This window comes from Vipera ursinii (assembly GCF_947247035.1).
Source record: "Vipera ursinii genome assembly, chromosome: 5".
Classification (NCBI taxonomy): Eukaryota; Metazoa; Chordata; class Lepidosauria; order Squamata; family Viperidae; genus Vipera; species Vipera ursinii.
The window spans coordinates 31,643,564-31,663,551 of record NC_139518.1 but is presented as its reverse complement, the minus strand read 5'-3'; the positions used below and the strand labels follow the sequence as shown (position 1 = coordinate 31,663,551).

The 19,988-nt window shown below is 33.7% G+C and overlaps 1 protein-coding gene across 2 annotated transcripts in view; it reads right to left on the bottom strand.

Moving 5' to 3' along the window:
* Nucleotides 1-19,988, bottom strand: part of DOCK10 (dedicator of cytokinesis 10) — a gene marked incomplete at its 5' end in the record, with an annotated part of 164,768 nt that overhangs the window by 88,892 nt on the left and 55,888 nt on the right. For both annotated transcript variants that reach the window (XM_083364987.1, XM_083364986.1), the window contains 4 exons: nt 455-527; nt 3,486-3,568; nt 12,064-12,153; nt 16,104-16,223. In XM_083364987.1, coding sequence (XP_083221113.1) covers nt 455-527; nt 3,486-3,568; nt 12,064-12,153; nt 16,104-16,223 — 366 coding nt within the window. The remainder of the gene's footprint in view (nt 1-454; nt 528-3,485; nt 3,569-12,063; nt 12,154-16,103; nt 16,224-19,988) is intronic.

Sequence of the window (19,988 nt, the reverse complement as noted above, 5' to 3'; positions counted from 1 at the left end):
ATATACTGCTGAAATTTTTATAACTATGCACTTTCTAATAATGGTAACACCTCTCAGAACCATTAGATATATAATTTTCTTTAGAAAATGTGTTTCCTTTAAAAAAATCCTGAAAATTTATTTATTTATTCAACAAATTTATATAGCTATCCATCTACCAGTGGAACTATGGGTCAATAAAAACAAAAACTTAGGGCAAAAATAAATTTTAAAAACCCACATGAAGCATATATCATATAGCTCCACCCTGAGTTTCATTAATATCCTGGCCCCAGTGTTGGAGAAAAACTGATCTTTGTGGTAAGCCAACAAGTTTTGGGTGGTTTGATTTTCCAAGGGCAGCAGCTGTAACAAAGAAGCCACATCACATGACACTACTGGGGATCTGGACCTATTCTACTAGATCTAGAAGCATTTATGATAATAAAGAGAAAGTGGACAGTCATATGCTTACTTCATCTTTGTCAACGTCTTCATGATCAATTTCAAAAGAATGTGAAGGAAGTTTCTCTGGTCTGTATTCATGCCTAAAGAAGAAAATGTTTTAGTGGTGCTGTTAATGTATGTGCCGATATATTTTCCTACAACATAAAAAACTATGGAGCCGTGGTGGTGCAGTGGTTAGAATGCAGTATTGCAGGCTAACTCTGCTGACTACCAGGAGTTTGATTCCTTCGATTCTACTAGCTCAAGGTTGACTCAGCCTTCCATCCTTCTGAGGTTGGTAAAACGAGAACCCAGATGGTCGAGGGCAATATGCTGATTCTGTAAACCACTTAGAGAGTGCTGTAAAGTACTATGAAGTGATATATAAACCTAAGCCATAGTGCTATTGTAACTGATTACAAGAATTAAAAACATAGAGTGAAACCAACAAGCCACAGCATATAATAGTTTAATTTCATAACCCAACATAACAGCATAAAAATAGAACTGGTCTACATGAGAAATGCTGGATAATCCTTAAGTGGATCCTCTAGTTTTATCCTATATGGGATTGCTTGCATTGAGTGGGGCGTGGATCACATATCTTAGTATTAGATATGTGCTTAGGGCATATAATAAAACATAAAACATACAGAAGGAGGACTCAAAATAAGTTAGAAAATTATTATCTCAATATATTTGAAGTACACCTCAGTTGTTTCTAGAGACATTAACAGAAGTGTTAAAAATAAATTCTTAATTAGAATCCAGATGCATTTTATATTGCCTCTTAGTCCATACTCCGTTCTGTATGGGCTCTTTCATGACTTTCAGTTACACTGAAAATGTAAGATACATTGTAATAGTTATTTACAGAAAAAGGCAAATCTTTTAAACCTTTAATTCCCAAAGCAAAGCAGAACCCACCACATTAATCAGAAAACATCATACTACTTTTATGAGTGCAAATCCATTCTGCAACAGAAATGAACACTTTCCTAATGTTTTCCTCCAAATAGATAGATAGGTCTATGCCTAATTCACTGAAGATAACTGAGATGACATGACATTTTCTTCAGTTATGAAATGGGAGATCTCTATAAAATTGGGCCACTGAGTCCTGGAAAAAACTATCACAGAAAAACTAATGGTTTAAAAGTACATTATCTAAGAAACTATCTTTTGCATGATGAACTTATCTAGCTGTTAAGATCTGCAGATGACACCCATCTGAGGGTTCCTTCACTGTCATATTTGTCTTTCTGACATTTGGCAGAGAGTTTTCCAAGCTGCTTTTAAGGCTATGGAATGCATTCAATTTGGGAATTGCATTGGTTCTCAACTTTCTTAGCCTTTACAACATATGTAATACTACATGCCTTTCATCAGGCTTTTAACTTTGATTCATTCTGTATTCATTTCACCCTGAGTTCTTGCTGGGATAGAAAGATGTATCATAAATTGAAAGAATAAATGATATTGCAATCTAGCCATTTTACAGTTGCCTATCATACAGATTCAGAGGAGAATATACACAAGAATATGCTTTTGTCATCTAGGAAAATGTTGATGACTGTGGGAGAGGACTGTCTTAATAACAACCAGAGGTATTACTGAATACCAATTAAGATATGATTAAATATTTAACTAAACTATATTTCAAAGAACACGTATAATAATTCCCATTGAAATCATGTACCTTTAGTTGACTATTACACAGGGTGGGCTAATAATCATGAACAAAACAATTTGGGATCTCAATTACACACTTTTATTTTAGTAAATGCAAATTAATATATAGTTTTAACACATTGCTTGTAAAGTGCAAAATGATACATGCCCTTTTCCTTATGTTTTGAAAGCATGACAGTATGGGTTATGATTGATTATTTTATACATTATAGAAGTGCCAATTCCTGATACCAAAAAGACCATCTCACTAGAATTTCTGAATTATACTAGAAACATTAGAAACACTGAGTTTTGTTTAGCTTTAATTATAAGCACCTTTAATGCTAAAAATAGAATGAAGAATTGTTTCTTCTTTTAAAAATGCAGTTTGTTAAAAAAAAACCTCAGGAGTCAGCTATTAATGGAAGTCCTAGGCTGGTTGCTAAACACATGACTGAGGCATAGAATGCAAAGTGAACTAAATACTTTTTAGATTTTACTTCTCAGTTTACAGAATAAAACATCATGCATGAATTGGGCCTTTAAAATCTATGCCAGACTTTTTGTCTCCAAATGAGCCACATCATTTGCTTGCTTCCTCATAAATGTATTTTTAGAAAAGTAGAAGCTTCCTATCTATTAAAATATGCTTCTAAGCATAGCTGAGTGCTCCAAATCTATATTTCTCTCAATGTATTGGCTAATACAACTTGCCTCCAGATATGAAAACAATTGAATCATCCAAGTACAGTGTTTCAAGTTTCAGTTATACCACCACCATAATACAACTGCCCACTTCTAGTTAATATTATTCTTTTTCAAAATTCAAGACAAGGTGTGATTAATATTTTAAAAAATGGGAAGTATTTAATGCTTTCAAGTCTATGCTGGTCCTAGGCCTATATTTTCTGCCATTTGAAAAACTATTTGCTTTAAAGAATAGCCTTCACCTTCCAGGTGAAGTTTTTGTTTTAATAAGAATATTTATAAAGCTGTGGGTTGCTGGAGAATAATAGAATTCAGAATATCCTCTTCTACATAATAGTTTATGTAGCATTTTGGAAATAATTCAGAGGGTGTTTTGGGACAGAAAACAAGAAACACCTGTCTAAAACTCTTAAAAGCACCAATATTTGTAACTCAGACTTGAATTTTAGGGTCTGTGGTACTCTCTGAGATTTAAAGAACTCTTTATGGCAGTGGCTATATGATTCTATTTCATTCCAGCATAATAAGACATTTATTAGAAGAGAAAGACATGATAACTATAACATGAAATGTTTGCATAATTTATTGGAGACTAGAGGCAGTTGTTCTGTGTGACCAAGACAATTATATTTAAATTTAATATTTCAAAAGAAAAAAAAAAAGAAAACAGAGCATCTTACTGTGGTAGATGTCTAAAGTCTCCTGAATACTGTTCATATTTGTAGACTACAATATGCCATTGGGAACTGTAATATTTACATGCCTAAAACAATAAAGAAGAAAATATTAGACTAAGAAGGTAAATCAATTAGGTTTGGTTGGAATGTATGTACGTTACAAATGTACATTTACTCTTAATATGCAACTGTTGCATTCTGTAGGTAACTTTCTCTAGCAGAAGTATTTTGGAATGCAATTTATTGACCTAAGAATTGAATGGCAACATTAGGGAAAATAAAAACAATTCAAAAAGGTAATTGTGTTTCAATCCTGGGAAGCACATATGAGATTAGGTCACTGAAAAACACAGTTTAAAGAGGTTTTCCAAATAAAAATTTGAGAAAACAAGCATAGAATAATTAATGGTTGCAATAGATAACGCAGTTTTATTTTATGAAAAAAACTTCTAAGCTTTTTCTTATACTTTTAAAAGCATATTGTCTTTCTTCACCTAATACAACATATCATTTTTGAAAATAATATTTACATTCCACTGAAAGCAATGATAAAACACCATTTATTATAACATGTACTCTGCCTAAAATGCAATCAGTTGTAATTTAACTGTCATATTTTCTCCCACATAAAAATTACTCAGTTCTACATCACCCCAGAGTTTCTTTTGCTCCAGAGTATGAACTGGTTTTTGAGCCTCTTAAAATTTCTTGTTGGTGTTCTGAAGCATCAATTAAATATAAATCTGTAGCTCACTGCAAATCCCAAAAGCAGGCTTGCTCATGATCAGGAAAGCTGGAGCATCTGTCACATATTTTGTATCTAAATGCTATGGAGAACATAGTATATTGATAATGACAACCAGCTCATTTGTCAACTTACATTTAAAGAAGAATTTTTTATGTTTTTTATTGCAAGTTATGTAAAAAATACGACAGTACTTAAATAATTAGATGACAAAGAGACCAAATTTTGTGGTATGCTAAGTGTGTACACTGTTCTCTAATCATACATGTGGCTCGATCAAGTACAAACTGACCAAGTTCTAATTTGATCAGAAGGTCAGAAACTTTAAATAGCTTTAGATAATTTGCAGTCCTTGGCTTTGGCTGCCCATCTAAAAGTAAGAACTAAAAATAAATAAATAAAAGTAGTCAGTGCCTAATGAAAAGTAAGAAATTCCAATATTACGGTAGTTTGTTGCTATTTCTTTTCTTCCTTAGAAATGCAGTGTGAATTGCATATGAACAAGTTTAATAAAATGCAGCAGGACCAGTCCTTACAGTGCTGATTGGTGAAACAAGAACACTTTTCTCTCAGTTTGGCAAAAGTTTGGGTTACATAGTATATGTACATTTGATTATAAGTAACATGTACTACTATCTGAGCCTGTGAGAAAGCTCATTCAGTGAGTTGGATTTAGAATAGAACAGAACCCACATTTTATTCATTCTCTAGTAGGCGACAGACAAAAAGCACATTATTAAATAAACAAGCAATTTTCTCCCTCTCTCTCTTTTGCTGATATGTCTGTTGCTAGTCTTATATATGAGACAATGGCACAGTTATGCAAAAGTAGGGAATCAACATAGATTTAATTCTCAATTATATCCTTGCCTGCTTGAGTGTTTGTAAACAGATTCAAAATTGGCATGTACAAATATCAGTTCTTACACACTAGTAGAAGGAATTGCATTCATAGACATTGTACAGCTTGTATAGGCAAAATAAAAAGAACATTCAAACAACATTAACTGCCTTGATTAAAGTATGAAGAATTTCATAGAGCTTGGATTGTTCTGCCCTAGATGTGCACAAAATGTCTCAGGAAAACTGTTCTTGCCAGTTAATTAGGAACTACAGAGTGCTACAAATCCTAGAAATAGAAATAAACAAATTGTTCATCCCACTTTGCACCTATCAACATTTATAAAATATAATAAGTGTAAAGTTGATGCGAGTCATTATCATAGACTTAGCTGAAAAAGGCCCTTGGTTATGTTCTGAAATTGTCTTTGGTATTTTTATGGCATATATCAACCAGGAGATACTAGGAAAAGAGGACATCATCCTACAGATAAATACTGGAAGTACAATTCAAGAACTGAAAATAAAACTAATTATCTTTTCATATAAAAACAGCTGTGTTCCTCCGCAGCTACATAAGATTTAAGTCTCTAGACAAAATTGGGTTACTCTAGGCATCAAATATGCTAGTAAAGTTATGCTTAAAATCCTACAAGCTAGACTCCAGCAGTATGTGGATCGAGAACTACCAGACGTACAGGCAGGATTTCGAAGAGGCAGAGGAACTAGAGATCAAATTGCCAACATACACTGGATCATGGAGAAAGCTAGAGAGTTCCAGAAAAACATCTACTTCTGCTTCATTGACTATGCTAAAGCCTTTGATTGTGTGGATCATAACAAACTGTGGCAAGTTCTTAAATAGATGGGTGTACCAGACCATCTTATTTGTCTCTTGAGAAACCTATATGCGGGCCAAGAAGCAACAGTTAGAACTGGACACGGAACCACTGATTGGTTCAAAATTGGGAAAGGAGTCTGGCAAGGCTGTATATTGTTGCCCTACCTATTTAACTTATATGAAGAGCACATCATGAGAAAGGCAGGGCTAGATGAATCAAAAGTTGGAATTAAGATTGCCGGAAGAAATATCAATAACCTAAGATATGCAGATGATACCACTCTAATGGGAGAAAGTGAAGAAGAACTAAAGAGCCTCTTGTTGCGGGTGAAGAAGGAGAGTGCAAAAGTTGGGTTGAAACTTAACATTAAAAAAACCAAGATTATGGCATCCGGCCCTCTCAATTCCTGGCAAATAGATGGGGAAGAAATGGAGGTAGTGACAGATTTTATTTTCCTGGGCTCCAAGATCACTGCAGATGGGGACTGTAGCCAAGAAATTAAAAGACACTTGTTCCTCGGGAGGAAAGCCATGACAAATCTAGACAGCACACTAAAAAGCAGAGACATCACCCTACCAACAAAAGTGGTCTATGGTCTTCCCAGTTGCAATGTATGGCAGTGAAAGTTGGACCATAAGAAAGGCTGAGCGCCAAAGAATTGAGGCCTTTGAGCTATGGTGCTGGAGAAGACTCCTGCGAGTCCCTTGGACTGCAAGGCGATCAAACCGGTCAGTCCTAGAGGAGATCAACCCTGACTGCTCTTTAGAAGGCCAGATCCTGAAGCTAAAACTCAAATACTTTGGCCACCTAATGAGAAGGAAGGACTCACTGGAGAAGAGCCTAATGCTGGGAAAGATTGAGGGCAAGAGAAGAAGGGGACGACAGAGAATGAGGTGGCTGGATGGAGTCACTGAAGCAGTAGGTGTGAGCTTAAATGGACTCCAGAAGATGGTAGAGGACAGGAAGGCGTGGAGGAACGTTGTCCATAGGGTCGCGATGGGTCGGACACGACTTTGCAGCTAACAACAACAACAAGGCATCAAATAAGTCCTAAGATATCAGGTTAGAGATACAAAAAGAAAAGCATGTTACAATGACATATTTGGCTCTATTTATAGCATGTGATTACATGTATCCAAAATAAGTGTGATATTATTTCTATTATTTTGCCTTACTTTGCCTAGAAGTCCATATATCATTTTATTTCCAAATATTTTCCTGCAACAGTCACAGAACAGTAGCATACCCAGAGCTTTTCAGGATCCAAGAAAACCTCTTGGATACCTTCCCACCCACCCACCCATTGTGAAAAATCTCAGGTACCAAACTTCAAGCCCACATGAAAGAAAGGGCAGGCAGCAGACTAGGAGGAAGGAGTCATACAATGGGGCTATCAGATCTAGACTGCAAAGAACCAAAAGAAGACATCTTGGCAACAAAGAATGAGACATTTCTAAACAATATATCATCTGCCATCTAGTGTTGTCTGTTCTTGGGGTTTTGTTTTCTGATCAATTAGTCCTATCACATGGTTATTTCTAGTTCTTAACAAAAGCAGCTCTATACTTCATGATATCTCTGTCAGCTCCTTAGTTGCTGGGATGTGTATTTTCTCCCCCTGACAAGAGAAGATTGGTGGGGACCCTATGGTTGATGGATGTTTGATTTGGAGGTAGAAGCTAAGAAGATGATAGTGGTATATCACTAACAGCAGCAGCTCCTTCTTTACTTTCTCCTTCCTTTTGCTCTTTTTGTGTACTACACCCCTACTTGGGTTTATGCAACCAGTTTTTCAGGGGCAAAGGATGAGGCAAGGAGAGATCATTGCATGTTCTTGAGAATAAGTGTAATAAATTCATTATATACAGACAGAAAACAAATTCTACAGCAGAGAATCATAAATATTATTTTTATGGAAATAATTTCAATGTGTCTAATTGACAAATTAAACAAATGCAGTTGATGAGAAATGGAGATTTTGATATAAAGCTAATTAAGCAGCCAAGTTCCAATGAAAATTCCAGAGTTAAAGATGGAAATAAACATTTAACACTTAATATATAAGACTCAAAGAAAAGAAAATTTCGTTCAAATTGATTCAGTTTTTGACATTCAATTAATAAAAGAGTCAATCATTGGCTGTTGTGGGGAAACATCAGAAAGCCTGTTGTTTCTTCATATTTGGCAAATCTGATGGCAATAATGAGAACTGTAAATAGCACTAACTCTTTCAAGCGGTTAACCTCAAGGATTAGAATTCACTACAATAACATTTGAAGTATCTCCCCCACAACTAGATTTAAGTCAGAAAGAGAAGGGATGAGGGATTGGCAGTACAATAGCTAATCCAAACTGCCCATCGTCACAGAGATATTATGATGAACCAAGACAGAAAGTGTACTTCTCTACCTTAAAAATAATATATTTTAAAACCAATTTAAAAGTAAGCTCTCACTAAATATTACAGTTTACTACTCTCTGACTTCTAGCTTTTCTAAGGGTTCACTGACAACATTAGTCTTTTTGATTAGGAAAAAACATATGCTATTTGTGCAAAGCCATTTAGTTTAAATATTTTATTTTAATTGCAGCTTTAATTTGCATGGCTTGCATAATCAGGATATTTTAGAGCACTTCTTCTGTTTTTTGCTTAGGTATCTCCTTACTTTTCGGAATCTGAGAGAGACGACTACAGCCTCAATACCAATCATACAAGAACTTACTCATTCTTTTCTTTCTGAGATTGCAAGGCCCTACTTGGTGCAGAATGTTTGACAAGAAATATTTAGACTATTTTTATTATAAATGGGAGAGGGATTTTGTCTCAGAAATAGAAGGAAGAAAATCAAAGTAGACAGAATAAAATAAAATAAAATAAGGAAATATAGCTTACCTAGGAAATGACACATGACACACATACCATAGCTTCAGATATATGGAATAAGATATATGGAATAATTAAAATAATGGAATATTTTAATATTAGAAAAACGTAATAGAAACAGTGACGGAACTCAGAATATCTTCATTTTGAATCCTGGCAATTATGCCCACCATATGAAAGGGAAGAAAACCCTAGTACAATTAATATTTTGTGCTGAAGCATCACTTAGTGTTGGCTAAATAGATACAGACTTGGAGATGATACGTGGAATATGTGCCTTACAGTTTAAGAAGAAAATTTAAATACTATATCCTGGCATAATTCCATTAACCGAATTGCCACTGAAATCATAATTCCTTTTTCCAGCATTTACCATTGCATCATGACTCTCACACCTCTTTTGGCTCCATGGAAAGGTTCAGTTGAGCTGTAACCTTGCCAGTTTGCAATATTTTCCAGATAAAAAAAAATGTGTCGAGTTCTACTCTGAAATGAATCTCTATTCCAAGAAAGACAATGAAGCCAGAACTGGCCTTGTTATTATGCTGAGCATCAGTTTTTGAAGTTTTCAAGGTCCTGCTCATTTCTCTGAAGATCACAGCTAGAAATAGGATACTTTGTCAAAGGCAGCCCTTGCTAACTCAGGAATTCAGCTAAACCAGGAAAACAACTTCCACAAATGTACAAAAGTCATGATGTGTGAAGCTCTTTCTATTGAAGTCTTATTTGGGGGTCTTAATTACAAAATTCTGTTCACAGGAAGACACTTCAAAAGAATTAAGTCAGATCACTGTTTTAAGATATGCACATTCTAAAAAGGCTTTTTGCTTCAAAAAGAAAAAAACGTAGGAAGCAATCTATTGCCTATAAACTTCTGAAACATGCCCGGCCTTGAACAATACATGAATGGTAATAGTCTAGCTCAGAGTTCTCCATAGTGATCACTATTGATCCTTCCCCCTGGTCAATTTATTAACTATGATTGTTGTTAGTATTATTTATATTGCATATAGATTGTCAAGCGCCCACATTTTGATCATGTGACGATGAGGATGCTGCGATGGTCATGAGGGCAATGATCAGATGTAAGCCACTTTTTTTGAGTGCTGCTGGAGACCATTGTTTTAATTCCATAAAATGCTCTACCTGTTGATTCAGAACAGTAAAATACTCTCACTGACAGCCATTCTTTATTTTCACTTGATGTTAAAATCATGAATTTAACTCTTAGCTTTATGAATAATCTTTGATTAATTTAAACATCTTATTATTCAAACATAAATATGATTGTCCTTTGTTAGTGCACACTTACAAAGAACACCTGCTCTGTTCCTGGTAGACTATATTTATACTGTTATCAAAATAAGTTCTTGAAGATAGGAAGTGCTCAACGAAATCTGCTCCACAATCGTAAAGATAGAGTTATCATATATATAACCAAACATAAAAGATTGCATTATGGAATCTTGAATTAGGAGTCCTGAGGGGGGATTGGTGGGGTTTTTTATTATTTTTATTGGGGTTTTTTAACTATGTATCAATTGTATTTTAATCGGGCATGCATTTAATTATCTTTTAGTTTTTGTAAATTTCTGTGTTTTATTCTTGCCCTGTACACCGCCCTGAGTCCTCCGGGAGAAGGGCGGTATAGAAATATTAATAAATTAAAATTAAATTAAATATCAAAGATGCATGATATTAATTTTCTAAGAATACTCAATCTACTGTCTGTTGTTAATTGTTTATTTATTAATTATTTTATTACTCTATAAGAATTAGTAGTATAAAAAACCTGTTGGTTGTAAAGGTGATTATCACAATCTTGAAAACATACCCGGCCCCAATAATCAGAACTAGAATAAGACAATGATTTAGATTTGGAGCTCCTTTTAATTTGTCTTGTAGTTTTCAAGTTCCTTTTCCCATGCAGTATAGGACGGAAACTAAAAAAAATGTATAAGCTTGCAAAGATTCAAACATCTTAATTAAAAACAGCTGAAGTGAAAGCTTTGTTTTCTAAACAGTCAAAGTGCATATGTTTTAAATTAATGCAGCTTTTACACAATCTTCATTGCAGGGCTGAAAAATTAACAAATAGAAATAAATGTTTTAATCCTTTTGGGCTTCTTCTCAGATAATACTTCCCAGTGATGATAATATCAATTCATACTGTATGAATTTATTAAACTCGTGCACTACTTTTTATAACAAATCATGTAGTGATTTGTGATAAAAACAAAACATTATTTAAAAAATAAAGCACAAAAATGAGAGTACTTCTAATGACTTCCTGGTCACATACATATATTTCTAGACAATAACTTAAACTTACAGCTCTGAGAATTCCTTTTCCCCCAATAATTTTATTAATTTTACACACAGAGACACATAGATGCACTCATACACACAATATGCACTGTATATCTGGAGGGGATGATCTGTTAAGAAATATGAAATATAAATAAATAAAATATAATATATATTAGTGCAGAGACAGACAGAATAAAATAAAATAAAATAAGGAAATATAGCTTACCTAGGAAATGACACATGACACACATACCATAGCTTCAGATATATGGAATAAGATATATGGAATAATTAAAATAATGGAATATTTTAATATTAGAAAAACATAATAGAAACAGTGACGAAACTCAGAATATCTTCATTTTGAATCTTGGCAATTATGCCCACCATATGAAAGGGAAGAAAACCCTAGTACAATTAATATTTTGTGCTGAAGCATCACTTAGTGTTGGCTAAATAGATACAGACTTGGAGATTCCCTCCTGTGAATCCAGATCAGTACAGTCCACCACAAATTCTTCCTAATCCCTCTCTTCAAATAATTAAAGGCCAATCCCAATTAAGAATTAAATATTGTGGGGAAAAATCTTAGACATTGATTCATTATATCCAATTAAATATTTCAAAAAGTAATTATCATCATCTGAGATTTTTTTTTATTCAAAGACAAACCAAACACTAAAGACACAAGCAAGTCTGATTTTGCTTATATTTCTGAGATCAGTCAAGAACAGCAGGGCGCTGACACAAATATACATCTAGGAAGAACTACAGAACAATTGCCAAGTAACAGATACAACATAGTGCTAATATCTGCAGGCTGAAAAGCAACACCCGGAAAAGAAGAAAATTGGTCATGGTGTTGAAAGTTGTAGCACAGCATTATTTTTTTTAAAAATAAATCTCATGAAAAAAAATTGTATATGCAAGGTTAAGTAGAGCACAGAATGATAACTTTACCTCTTTAACAAATAAATATTCTGCCTTTTGTTCTGCCTCTTCAGGAACTGATGAGTACAGTGTTTTTGTTTCCCAGGGAATTGTGGCTATCTAATGGGAAGTCAACAAAGAGAGAATAAAAGTTCACATCTGAGCAAATAAAAGAATGATAAATAACATAGGTAGTCAAATAGGGTAATTAAGGAATGAGTACATCTTAATGATTACAGCATCATTAGATAGCTTACATAGGAATTTGCATGCAAAGTATATTTTCAATCATCACAGATCAATCATGCATCAATTTTCATCTCATTTCTATGAATATTCTATGGAATAATACATAAGAGATAATTCTGTATTTGGGTTTTTTTGGTGGGTGGGATATTATTTGAACCCATGAATGAATTTTGCAACACTCACAAAGTGCCTTTTCCTGATAAAGGAAAAACATGGAAAAATGTACCTGAAAGACAGAATATTGTGAATCCAGCTTTTGGAAGCGTACTACCTCAAATAAATCCTGAGTAGTCAAGGAATAAGACAACAATAATGCATGGATACCTGTGCAAACAAACCCTAATTTCATGGGCAGAGAGTGTTTTTCCACTGATACGAAAGCCTTTTTAAAAATAGTATAGGAAAACTTGACCTTTTTCTAATTTATATTACCTTAATGAAATATATAGTATCCACATTATTATAGTAAATTCCTTTACACTGAAAAATGGCAAGATATAAATATTTTAAGAATATTAATATTTGAGAGATTTTTAAAGAAAATTTCAGTATAATCAGTTGTATATAAGAGGGTTTTGGTAATATTGATTCCTTTTTATTCCTGCTCACAAACCTACTCGAACATCCAGGACTGTTATTATGCTTCTGAAAAGATACATTTCAGAGATTCATAACTTTTATCAAAAGCAGCACAACCAGGCTGAATTTTTGCTTCAGTTTTCATCAGAGTAAATTGGATGGGTTAATAGCCCTCCAACCTCAAATTAGCTTAGCTGGAAAATGAAGCTTTCTTTTTAACTGTCAATGCAAGGGTTGTTTTGCCAGTTTAACATAAATTTCATAGAAAACTAAATTCAATAACCCTGGAAGCAACTGCTGTTTTTTTTTACTTCCTGCTAAAGTTGAATCTGTAATGGAATTACTATAAATACATCTGTAATGGAATTACTATAAATACATTTCTTTACACATGAATTTCAAGTTGTGATACAGAACTACTTACTATTTATTCATGGTAACAGTAAAATATTGTTAACAGCAAAATGGATACAAGAGGCAGAACTGCAAACCAGTTTCATTATGACAAACTATTTATATAATTCTATAAAATTGAGATTTATACACATATGTTAATGTGTAAATATGTTTTCCCTCCTACTCATACAATTTGAAAGAGATTATTATAATCTTCAGTAAGCAAGATGGATATTCTATTTATTTTAAATGTTTGGATCTGCCAGGAAAAAATGCTACCTTTGATTTGGGGAGGAAATTGGAAAACCTTTAGAATTTCAGAGTGTTGTGTCATCTGTTATAATAAAGTGAATTACATAGTTTGTTCTCTGTCCTATGTTTCCCTCATGCATCACTATAATTTCATTTTTGTTTTGCAAGACCAACGGTTGATGTATTTATATTAAAGCAAGAGATTGTTGCAAACAAGCTTTGTCCAACTCATTGAATGCAAAGCTTATTACACATATTTTCCCTTTTCATAGCTCTGATACCAAACATAATCAAGAAATGGAAACATGTGTCTTAGAAGAAATAACTTCCTCGAGGGTAACAAAATATGAAAAGGCAGAAGATTCCATATGCTTGTTTTATAATTTTCCTCCTTTGCCAATATGAAAATGGGCTGGTGGAGACATAGCTGATACCATCAGTTTAGCTCCCCAATTGCTAAAAGACTTCTTTTGCTCATATGGAGATTATTTTTTACCAATGAAAAACTGCTGAAATAAAATCATGGGGATAACTGTCAAAGTAATGGCTAAGTTACTTTGCTCCCATAATTGCATTATCAATAAAGAGAAAAGCATGTAACATTGTATTTAATGCAAAAAATCTTTTATTGGTATTACTTGTATTCGGGAATCATTATAATTAGGTATCCACTGCAAAGGTGATTTGGAGCAAAGCTGTTGTTACATGGGGTAGAATCTGGAAGCCAACAAGGAGCCAATGAAAAAGTTTTCTCTTGTTCTTTTTCTTACATAATTATTCTTATCAATGCCAATGCCAGGATGAATATTGGCAAAAGAGAAAAGTGTTAACTGCAAGTGTTAGAGAAGCCAGCTGCAAACAATTTGTCAAACTTGCAGCATCACAGTGAAAAAAAAAATCAACAGAGGCTAAGGTCTAATTTTTAATAAAAAGATTAGATATGGCAATTATTCAGTCCTTATTTAAATAACTCATAATCCATAAAAGTACATCAAAACAAATGCAATTTTTTCAAATATCAAGAGATTCCAATATCCTGATTTATGCAATATTACTCAAAATGTGCAAATATCAAGTGCAAATCTCAAATGTTGCAAAAAAACCTAAAATACGAAAATTTCTGTGAAGCTTCTCTTAAACAAGCTTTTCTTCTGAGAATTTAGCAGACGTATTCTCAACATAAAGAACTGTTTCCTGTTCATAAAATAATGTTATTTTAAGCTACTTTGTAGAGGACACCTGGAACAAGTTGGTGCAAGAATTTTATTTATTTATTTTTATGAGATATATATGTTGTCAAATCCAGACAGATTCCTGGTTGCTTACAGAATCATAGTAAAAGATATACAAAATAATATTTAACATAAATACCACAATAAAAACTAATAAAATATCTGAAAATCCATAATGGTATTCCATAATATTAAAACAACCAATAACCAATAAATATTAAATATGCTTTAATATTTAAACTATTTTAATCCCTTTGTATTGTTTTGATCAGGGCTAATCTGATATCTAACAGGACACTATTCCATAATAATGGAGCTATGACTGAAAAACATAGTCTCTTATCTTCTGTGCCCTTTACTTCAGAACAATGTGCAATTGTTATGAGGTTTTCTTGTAATAAACACAATGTGGTCAAAATGAGATGTCAATAGCCCATTTTTTTTAAAAAAATAATCTCTAGCTGTTGTATTATGAACAGAGAGATCTGCATATATCCTGTATCAGTGTACATTTCATACATTTAGAAAGAATACTTGGTTTATGAATGAGATTTTATCATTCATAATCTCCATTGGAATAAAAGAGAGGTGAAGAATGTTATAGAATGTTAAAGCATCTATGAACCATTATTACCCATTAATTTTAGTGGTTATTATCTTTGTGAGAAATAAGCCTAAATAAGCTTAGTATAATCAAGAAATGGTGTCCCTAAGTTACCAAGGGAAACAATGTGATGTCTTTCACTAGCTTGGTTTCTTGTCTAGAGAGCCAAGGAGATAGCCTTTGAGACAGGAGGCAGAGACAAGGGTTTCAACACTATGCTTTAAAACCAGGAAACAGAATGAAGCATGAGAAGTAAGACTGACTTATTTCTGAGTATAGGGTAGTGGTGTCCAACCTGCTGGCTGGGGAATTCTTCTACAAGTCTTAAAGTTCCCAAGGTTAGACACCCCTGGTATAGAGGGAGAGAGGGGAAAATTTGGTCAGGCTTTCTAGAATATGTTACTATAGCCTATGGCAATACAGTGAATTCCAGCCAAACTTTTAAAATCTGTTTCATGATTTGACTTACCCTGATGGACTAACATCAACCTTGAAAGATTCTTAGTTTTCCAAGTTTCATGTCTACCTCAGTAATCTTGAATCTAAAGGTCAAAAGTACCAGACAAGAAACTATTGTGTTTTATTTGGCCAAAAAGAGGCCAACCCTATTTTACATCAAACCGGGTGTCTTGAATTTTAAAAAACTGAAACCAAGCTGATCACAATATTATCTTATATGGTGCAAGTCATAAAAACTGGAACATCTTGGCAAAGTTATAGATGCCATTTAGCTTTATTAGTAAACACCAATCACTCACTGAAAAGTCATCTTCAGGGAACAAAAAGAGGTCTTTCAGATGATCATTTTCAACATTCTTCTCAATATCTGCAATTACTGTTTCATAATCCAAAGGTTCCAGAAGTTTGGGTTTCTCCTGCTGAGGTGACAAAACACACAAAAAAGAATCAACTTCAATTATTCCTTTGAATTACTTTTTGGAGATGGGGCTCCATTTCCATTGTCCCTTCATGCAACAGTTGCTATGTACAGGTTGGTATGGTGAAGCTGAAAATATAACCAGATGAATTTGGCTGCTCAAAATGTTCATTATCAGTTGATTATTTCCTGATGAGGGGACCTGGTAAGTAATATGCAGGTAATATAAATCATATTACATTGCTGTATTAACCTACTCTTTATGCTAAGAAACATATCCACATTTCTTTTAATGGTACTGAATAACTATTTGCAATTATCTTCTAAATGAATTTGGTGCCAAATGGTGTACTTTAATTTTAGTTGTTTCCATGAGCTATGTGCTGATTCATCCCCATTACTTTCTTATGCTTAGCCACATTTTAAATTCAAGTCGTTTGCTAGAAACAAAAGTACTATTGCTCTGTTTAACTTGGCATTCATCCTTGTCTCTGTCAGGATAAACTATTTGGCAGTCAACCCCATACTTTCCCCAGTAAAGAGCTGGATTATACCTTTTTCAGGCATCAGGAAAATACTATTATTGCTGAAAGGCATTATGATCCTTTAAAAAGCATTCAAAAGAAATAGCCAAAGAAAAGGTAAAATTGCACATTCTTTGATATGCTACACGAAAAGGGAGATTGTCTTGCTCACTGACTACGTATGTCTTCAGGAAGACAAAAGGAATTTTGCTATTAACTTGGGTGGAGAAAAAGAAACAAAGGCCAAAGCTGAATGTAGATGTGTAGAATGGAAATACCAATTCCTTCTTGCAAGGTGAAAAGAAGGATATAAACTATTCACCTTTATGAATTATTATTAGATAACAAAAATGTATAAACAAAACTTTTTTCTAAATATTTTTTTCAGAGAGCTAGAAATGCAGTATAGAGATAGCGATGAAAGAAAAAGAGACAAAGAGAAAAAGAAAAAGAGAAAGCAATAGAGAAAAAAGAAAGATCTATCTGCAAAATATATATACAGTATATCACATCCAGTCCCTGTCACAATATCTTCTTGAAATCTCTTTTTCTCAAATTTCTACAGGCCTTTATTGAAAAGGTAGTGTTTGAATATCTGTTCAACATCAGTGCCTGGCCCTGGGATGGAATGTCTTGGCAGGCAGGAAAACAGGACTGCTGCAAGAAACTTCTTAGTCCACGGGAAGAGGAAACTAAGAAAGAGATCCAGGTAATCTGCTTTAATTATGCTAGGCACAAACTAATCTGGAGAATTGTTTTATCAGGCTTTCAAATGCCATTACTCTATTAACAATAAATATCTTTTCAGAAATGCAAGTGGCTCTTGTTTCCTGAGTGGACCAGACCCAATGTTATTCACCATGATGTCCCAGGTTTTGGAATATTTCCTCTTAGACAAGAGGAACACATCTGAACAACAACAAACACATTTAATTACTTTTAAGTAGTAAAGGGAAATGAAAGTATTTTATTTTTAAATCGAAGTAAATCAAATTATTAAAATTCTTCCACTTCTTGAATTGCTTTGATACAACAAAGTGAGAAAGAACATTGGTCTTTAAAAGGTTAATTATATACACCCACACCAGTTTGATCATCCAGGCTTCATATGGAGCTTCAGAAACATATTCTGTAATTTAAAAAAAACCACATAGATTTCTTTCTTAAATTGTCATGTTCGTATTTTATGAGGGGAAAAAAAGGGTATCTGAGTCGTTTACTGCTGTCCTAGTCACAGTATTCTAATTACTAAGAGTTTATCATTCTTAACATTCAAGGTTTAGTACTATTTCTTTGCATGAGCAATGGTTTCAGATCTGACAACCCCAACCTTGAAATGAATTTCATTTTACATTTGTAGAGGGACTTTCCTCAAATATATGGTTAGAATTTTTTTGTTATTATTTTTAGTGGAGAGTTTCATTTTTACTCCAAGAGATTTCTCAAAAAATCTGTCAGAAATGTTACAAAGGTTGAGTTAGTCCATTCTCCCTTGCAAGGCTTGCCGGGAGATTTATAATGTTTTATGATAAATAGTCACAGAATTATCTTTCCCAAATGTAATTATTCTGGAAATGAACATACTAAGCAATCTATGCAGCAGGACTCAATGGTACAGGACTGGGTTACTGTAATTTTTTTAAAAAGATGTATGCTATTATTTTTTTAAAAAAAACCTCTAATAAATTATGTTAGCTAGGTACAAATAAAGATGGGATTATAAAAAAGAGATACTTAATATTTTTTCTGTTAACTTCCTTTTTTCCCCAGACCATTTATTTTTTTCATGAGAGTACAACATGGAAAATTTCTGATTCATTTTCATTAGACAGGCTGTACATAACATACACCTGGCCAGAATTAGTGCCAGAACTGGAAATACTTAGAATTTACAGCTATAGAATATCTAAAAAAATCTTTAAATGTACCATCTTTATTATTTTTACAAATAACTCAAGGCAGCGAACACCCCTAATACTCCTTCCATCTCTTATTTTCCCCATAACAACAACCTTGTATGGTGGTTGGCCTGAGGGACAGTGACTGGCCCAAAGTCATCCAGCTGGCTAAGGTAGGATTTGAACTCACAGTCTCCCAATTTCTAGCCTAGTGCCTTAACCACTGCCAGTGTGTGGCATGTTGATTAGCAAATAACATCACCTCCTAAAAACCTGTTTTGTTTCTTTTGGTAGTAACCTTGTTTCTTCCAGCAATGACTAAAAATACCCTCGTAATTGATTTCACAGAACAGACACAGAGCCTGAGGTTTCGGTATCTGACTGCAGTCAAGAGAAGAACAGCAGAGTTCAGCATCTAAAGCACTGTCAGATGTAATGTTAAGTTGGTAACAGTTCTTGATGGCTTCAATGCACAATGCTGAAGAATGCAAACTAGATCTTTTTTTCCCCTCTCTCTTATCACACTCTTGTTCTACTTTTGGTGTTGAGCCCTCGGAAAGCTTTTTGAAACTACAGTAAATTAGGCAATTTGTTGAAATTTAAGAACAGCACAGCAGGCTATGAGAAAAATAATGCAAGCAAATCCCAGTAGCTCACTATATTGCAGCGTAGTGACGCAGACCATTGATATTTTCTTTTCAAGATTTTTGTTTTTATGGATCAGGAACTGATGACCTCCTAGAAATATTTCCAGCAGCTAATGGGTAGCAGAGATAACTTTTTTTTCTCCTTCTATGGTCCTGTGCAAATGCTATACAAAGATATTTTCCCCAGGACAGAAATTGGCTGGGCAATCATGTAAATACAGTCACAATGTGTTAGGAGCTTCAACAAATCTTAATATTGATTGCTTTGTTATCACTCGTCTTTAGGACATCCTAGCATATTAATCAAAAGCAGAATATTTGGGAAGAAGGACATACTAGCTGGTGGGATTCATCATAAAGGAATACATTTTTATAAACAGGAGATCCAGATTCAAATGGTATGACTTAGTGTGGAGGAACCTTTCCTGAAATTAAAAATAGCATGTCAATAGTGACAGTCATTATGTTTCATGTATCAAGGGTCTGAGTCAGAGACTGGTTGACACAATTTTCTAAGTCATGATTTAGTTAACCAGGATTTGTTACATAACCCTCAATTATATTCATAGAACAAATTAAATTAAAAAAATATAGTTTAAGAACTAAACTTAGCTCCTTGTTTCTCTGCCTTAAGAAATCTCACTGACTTCAAGCTTACATAAATCAAAGATGTAAATTAAAAGAAGTTCTTAGTACT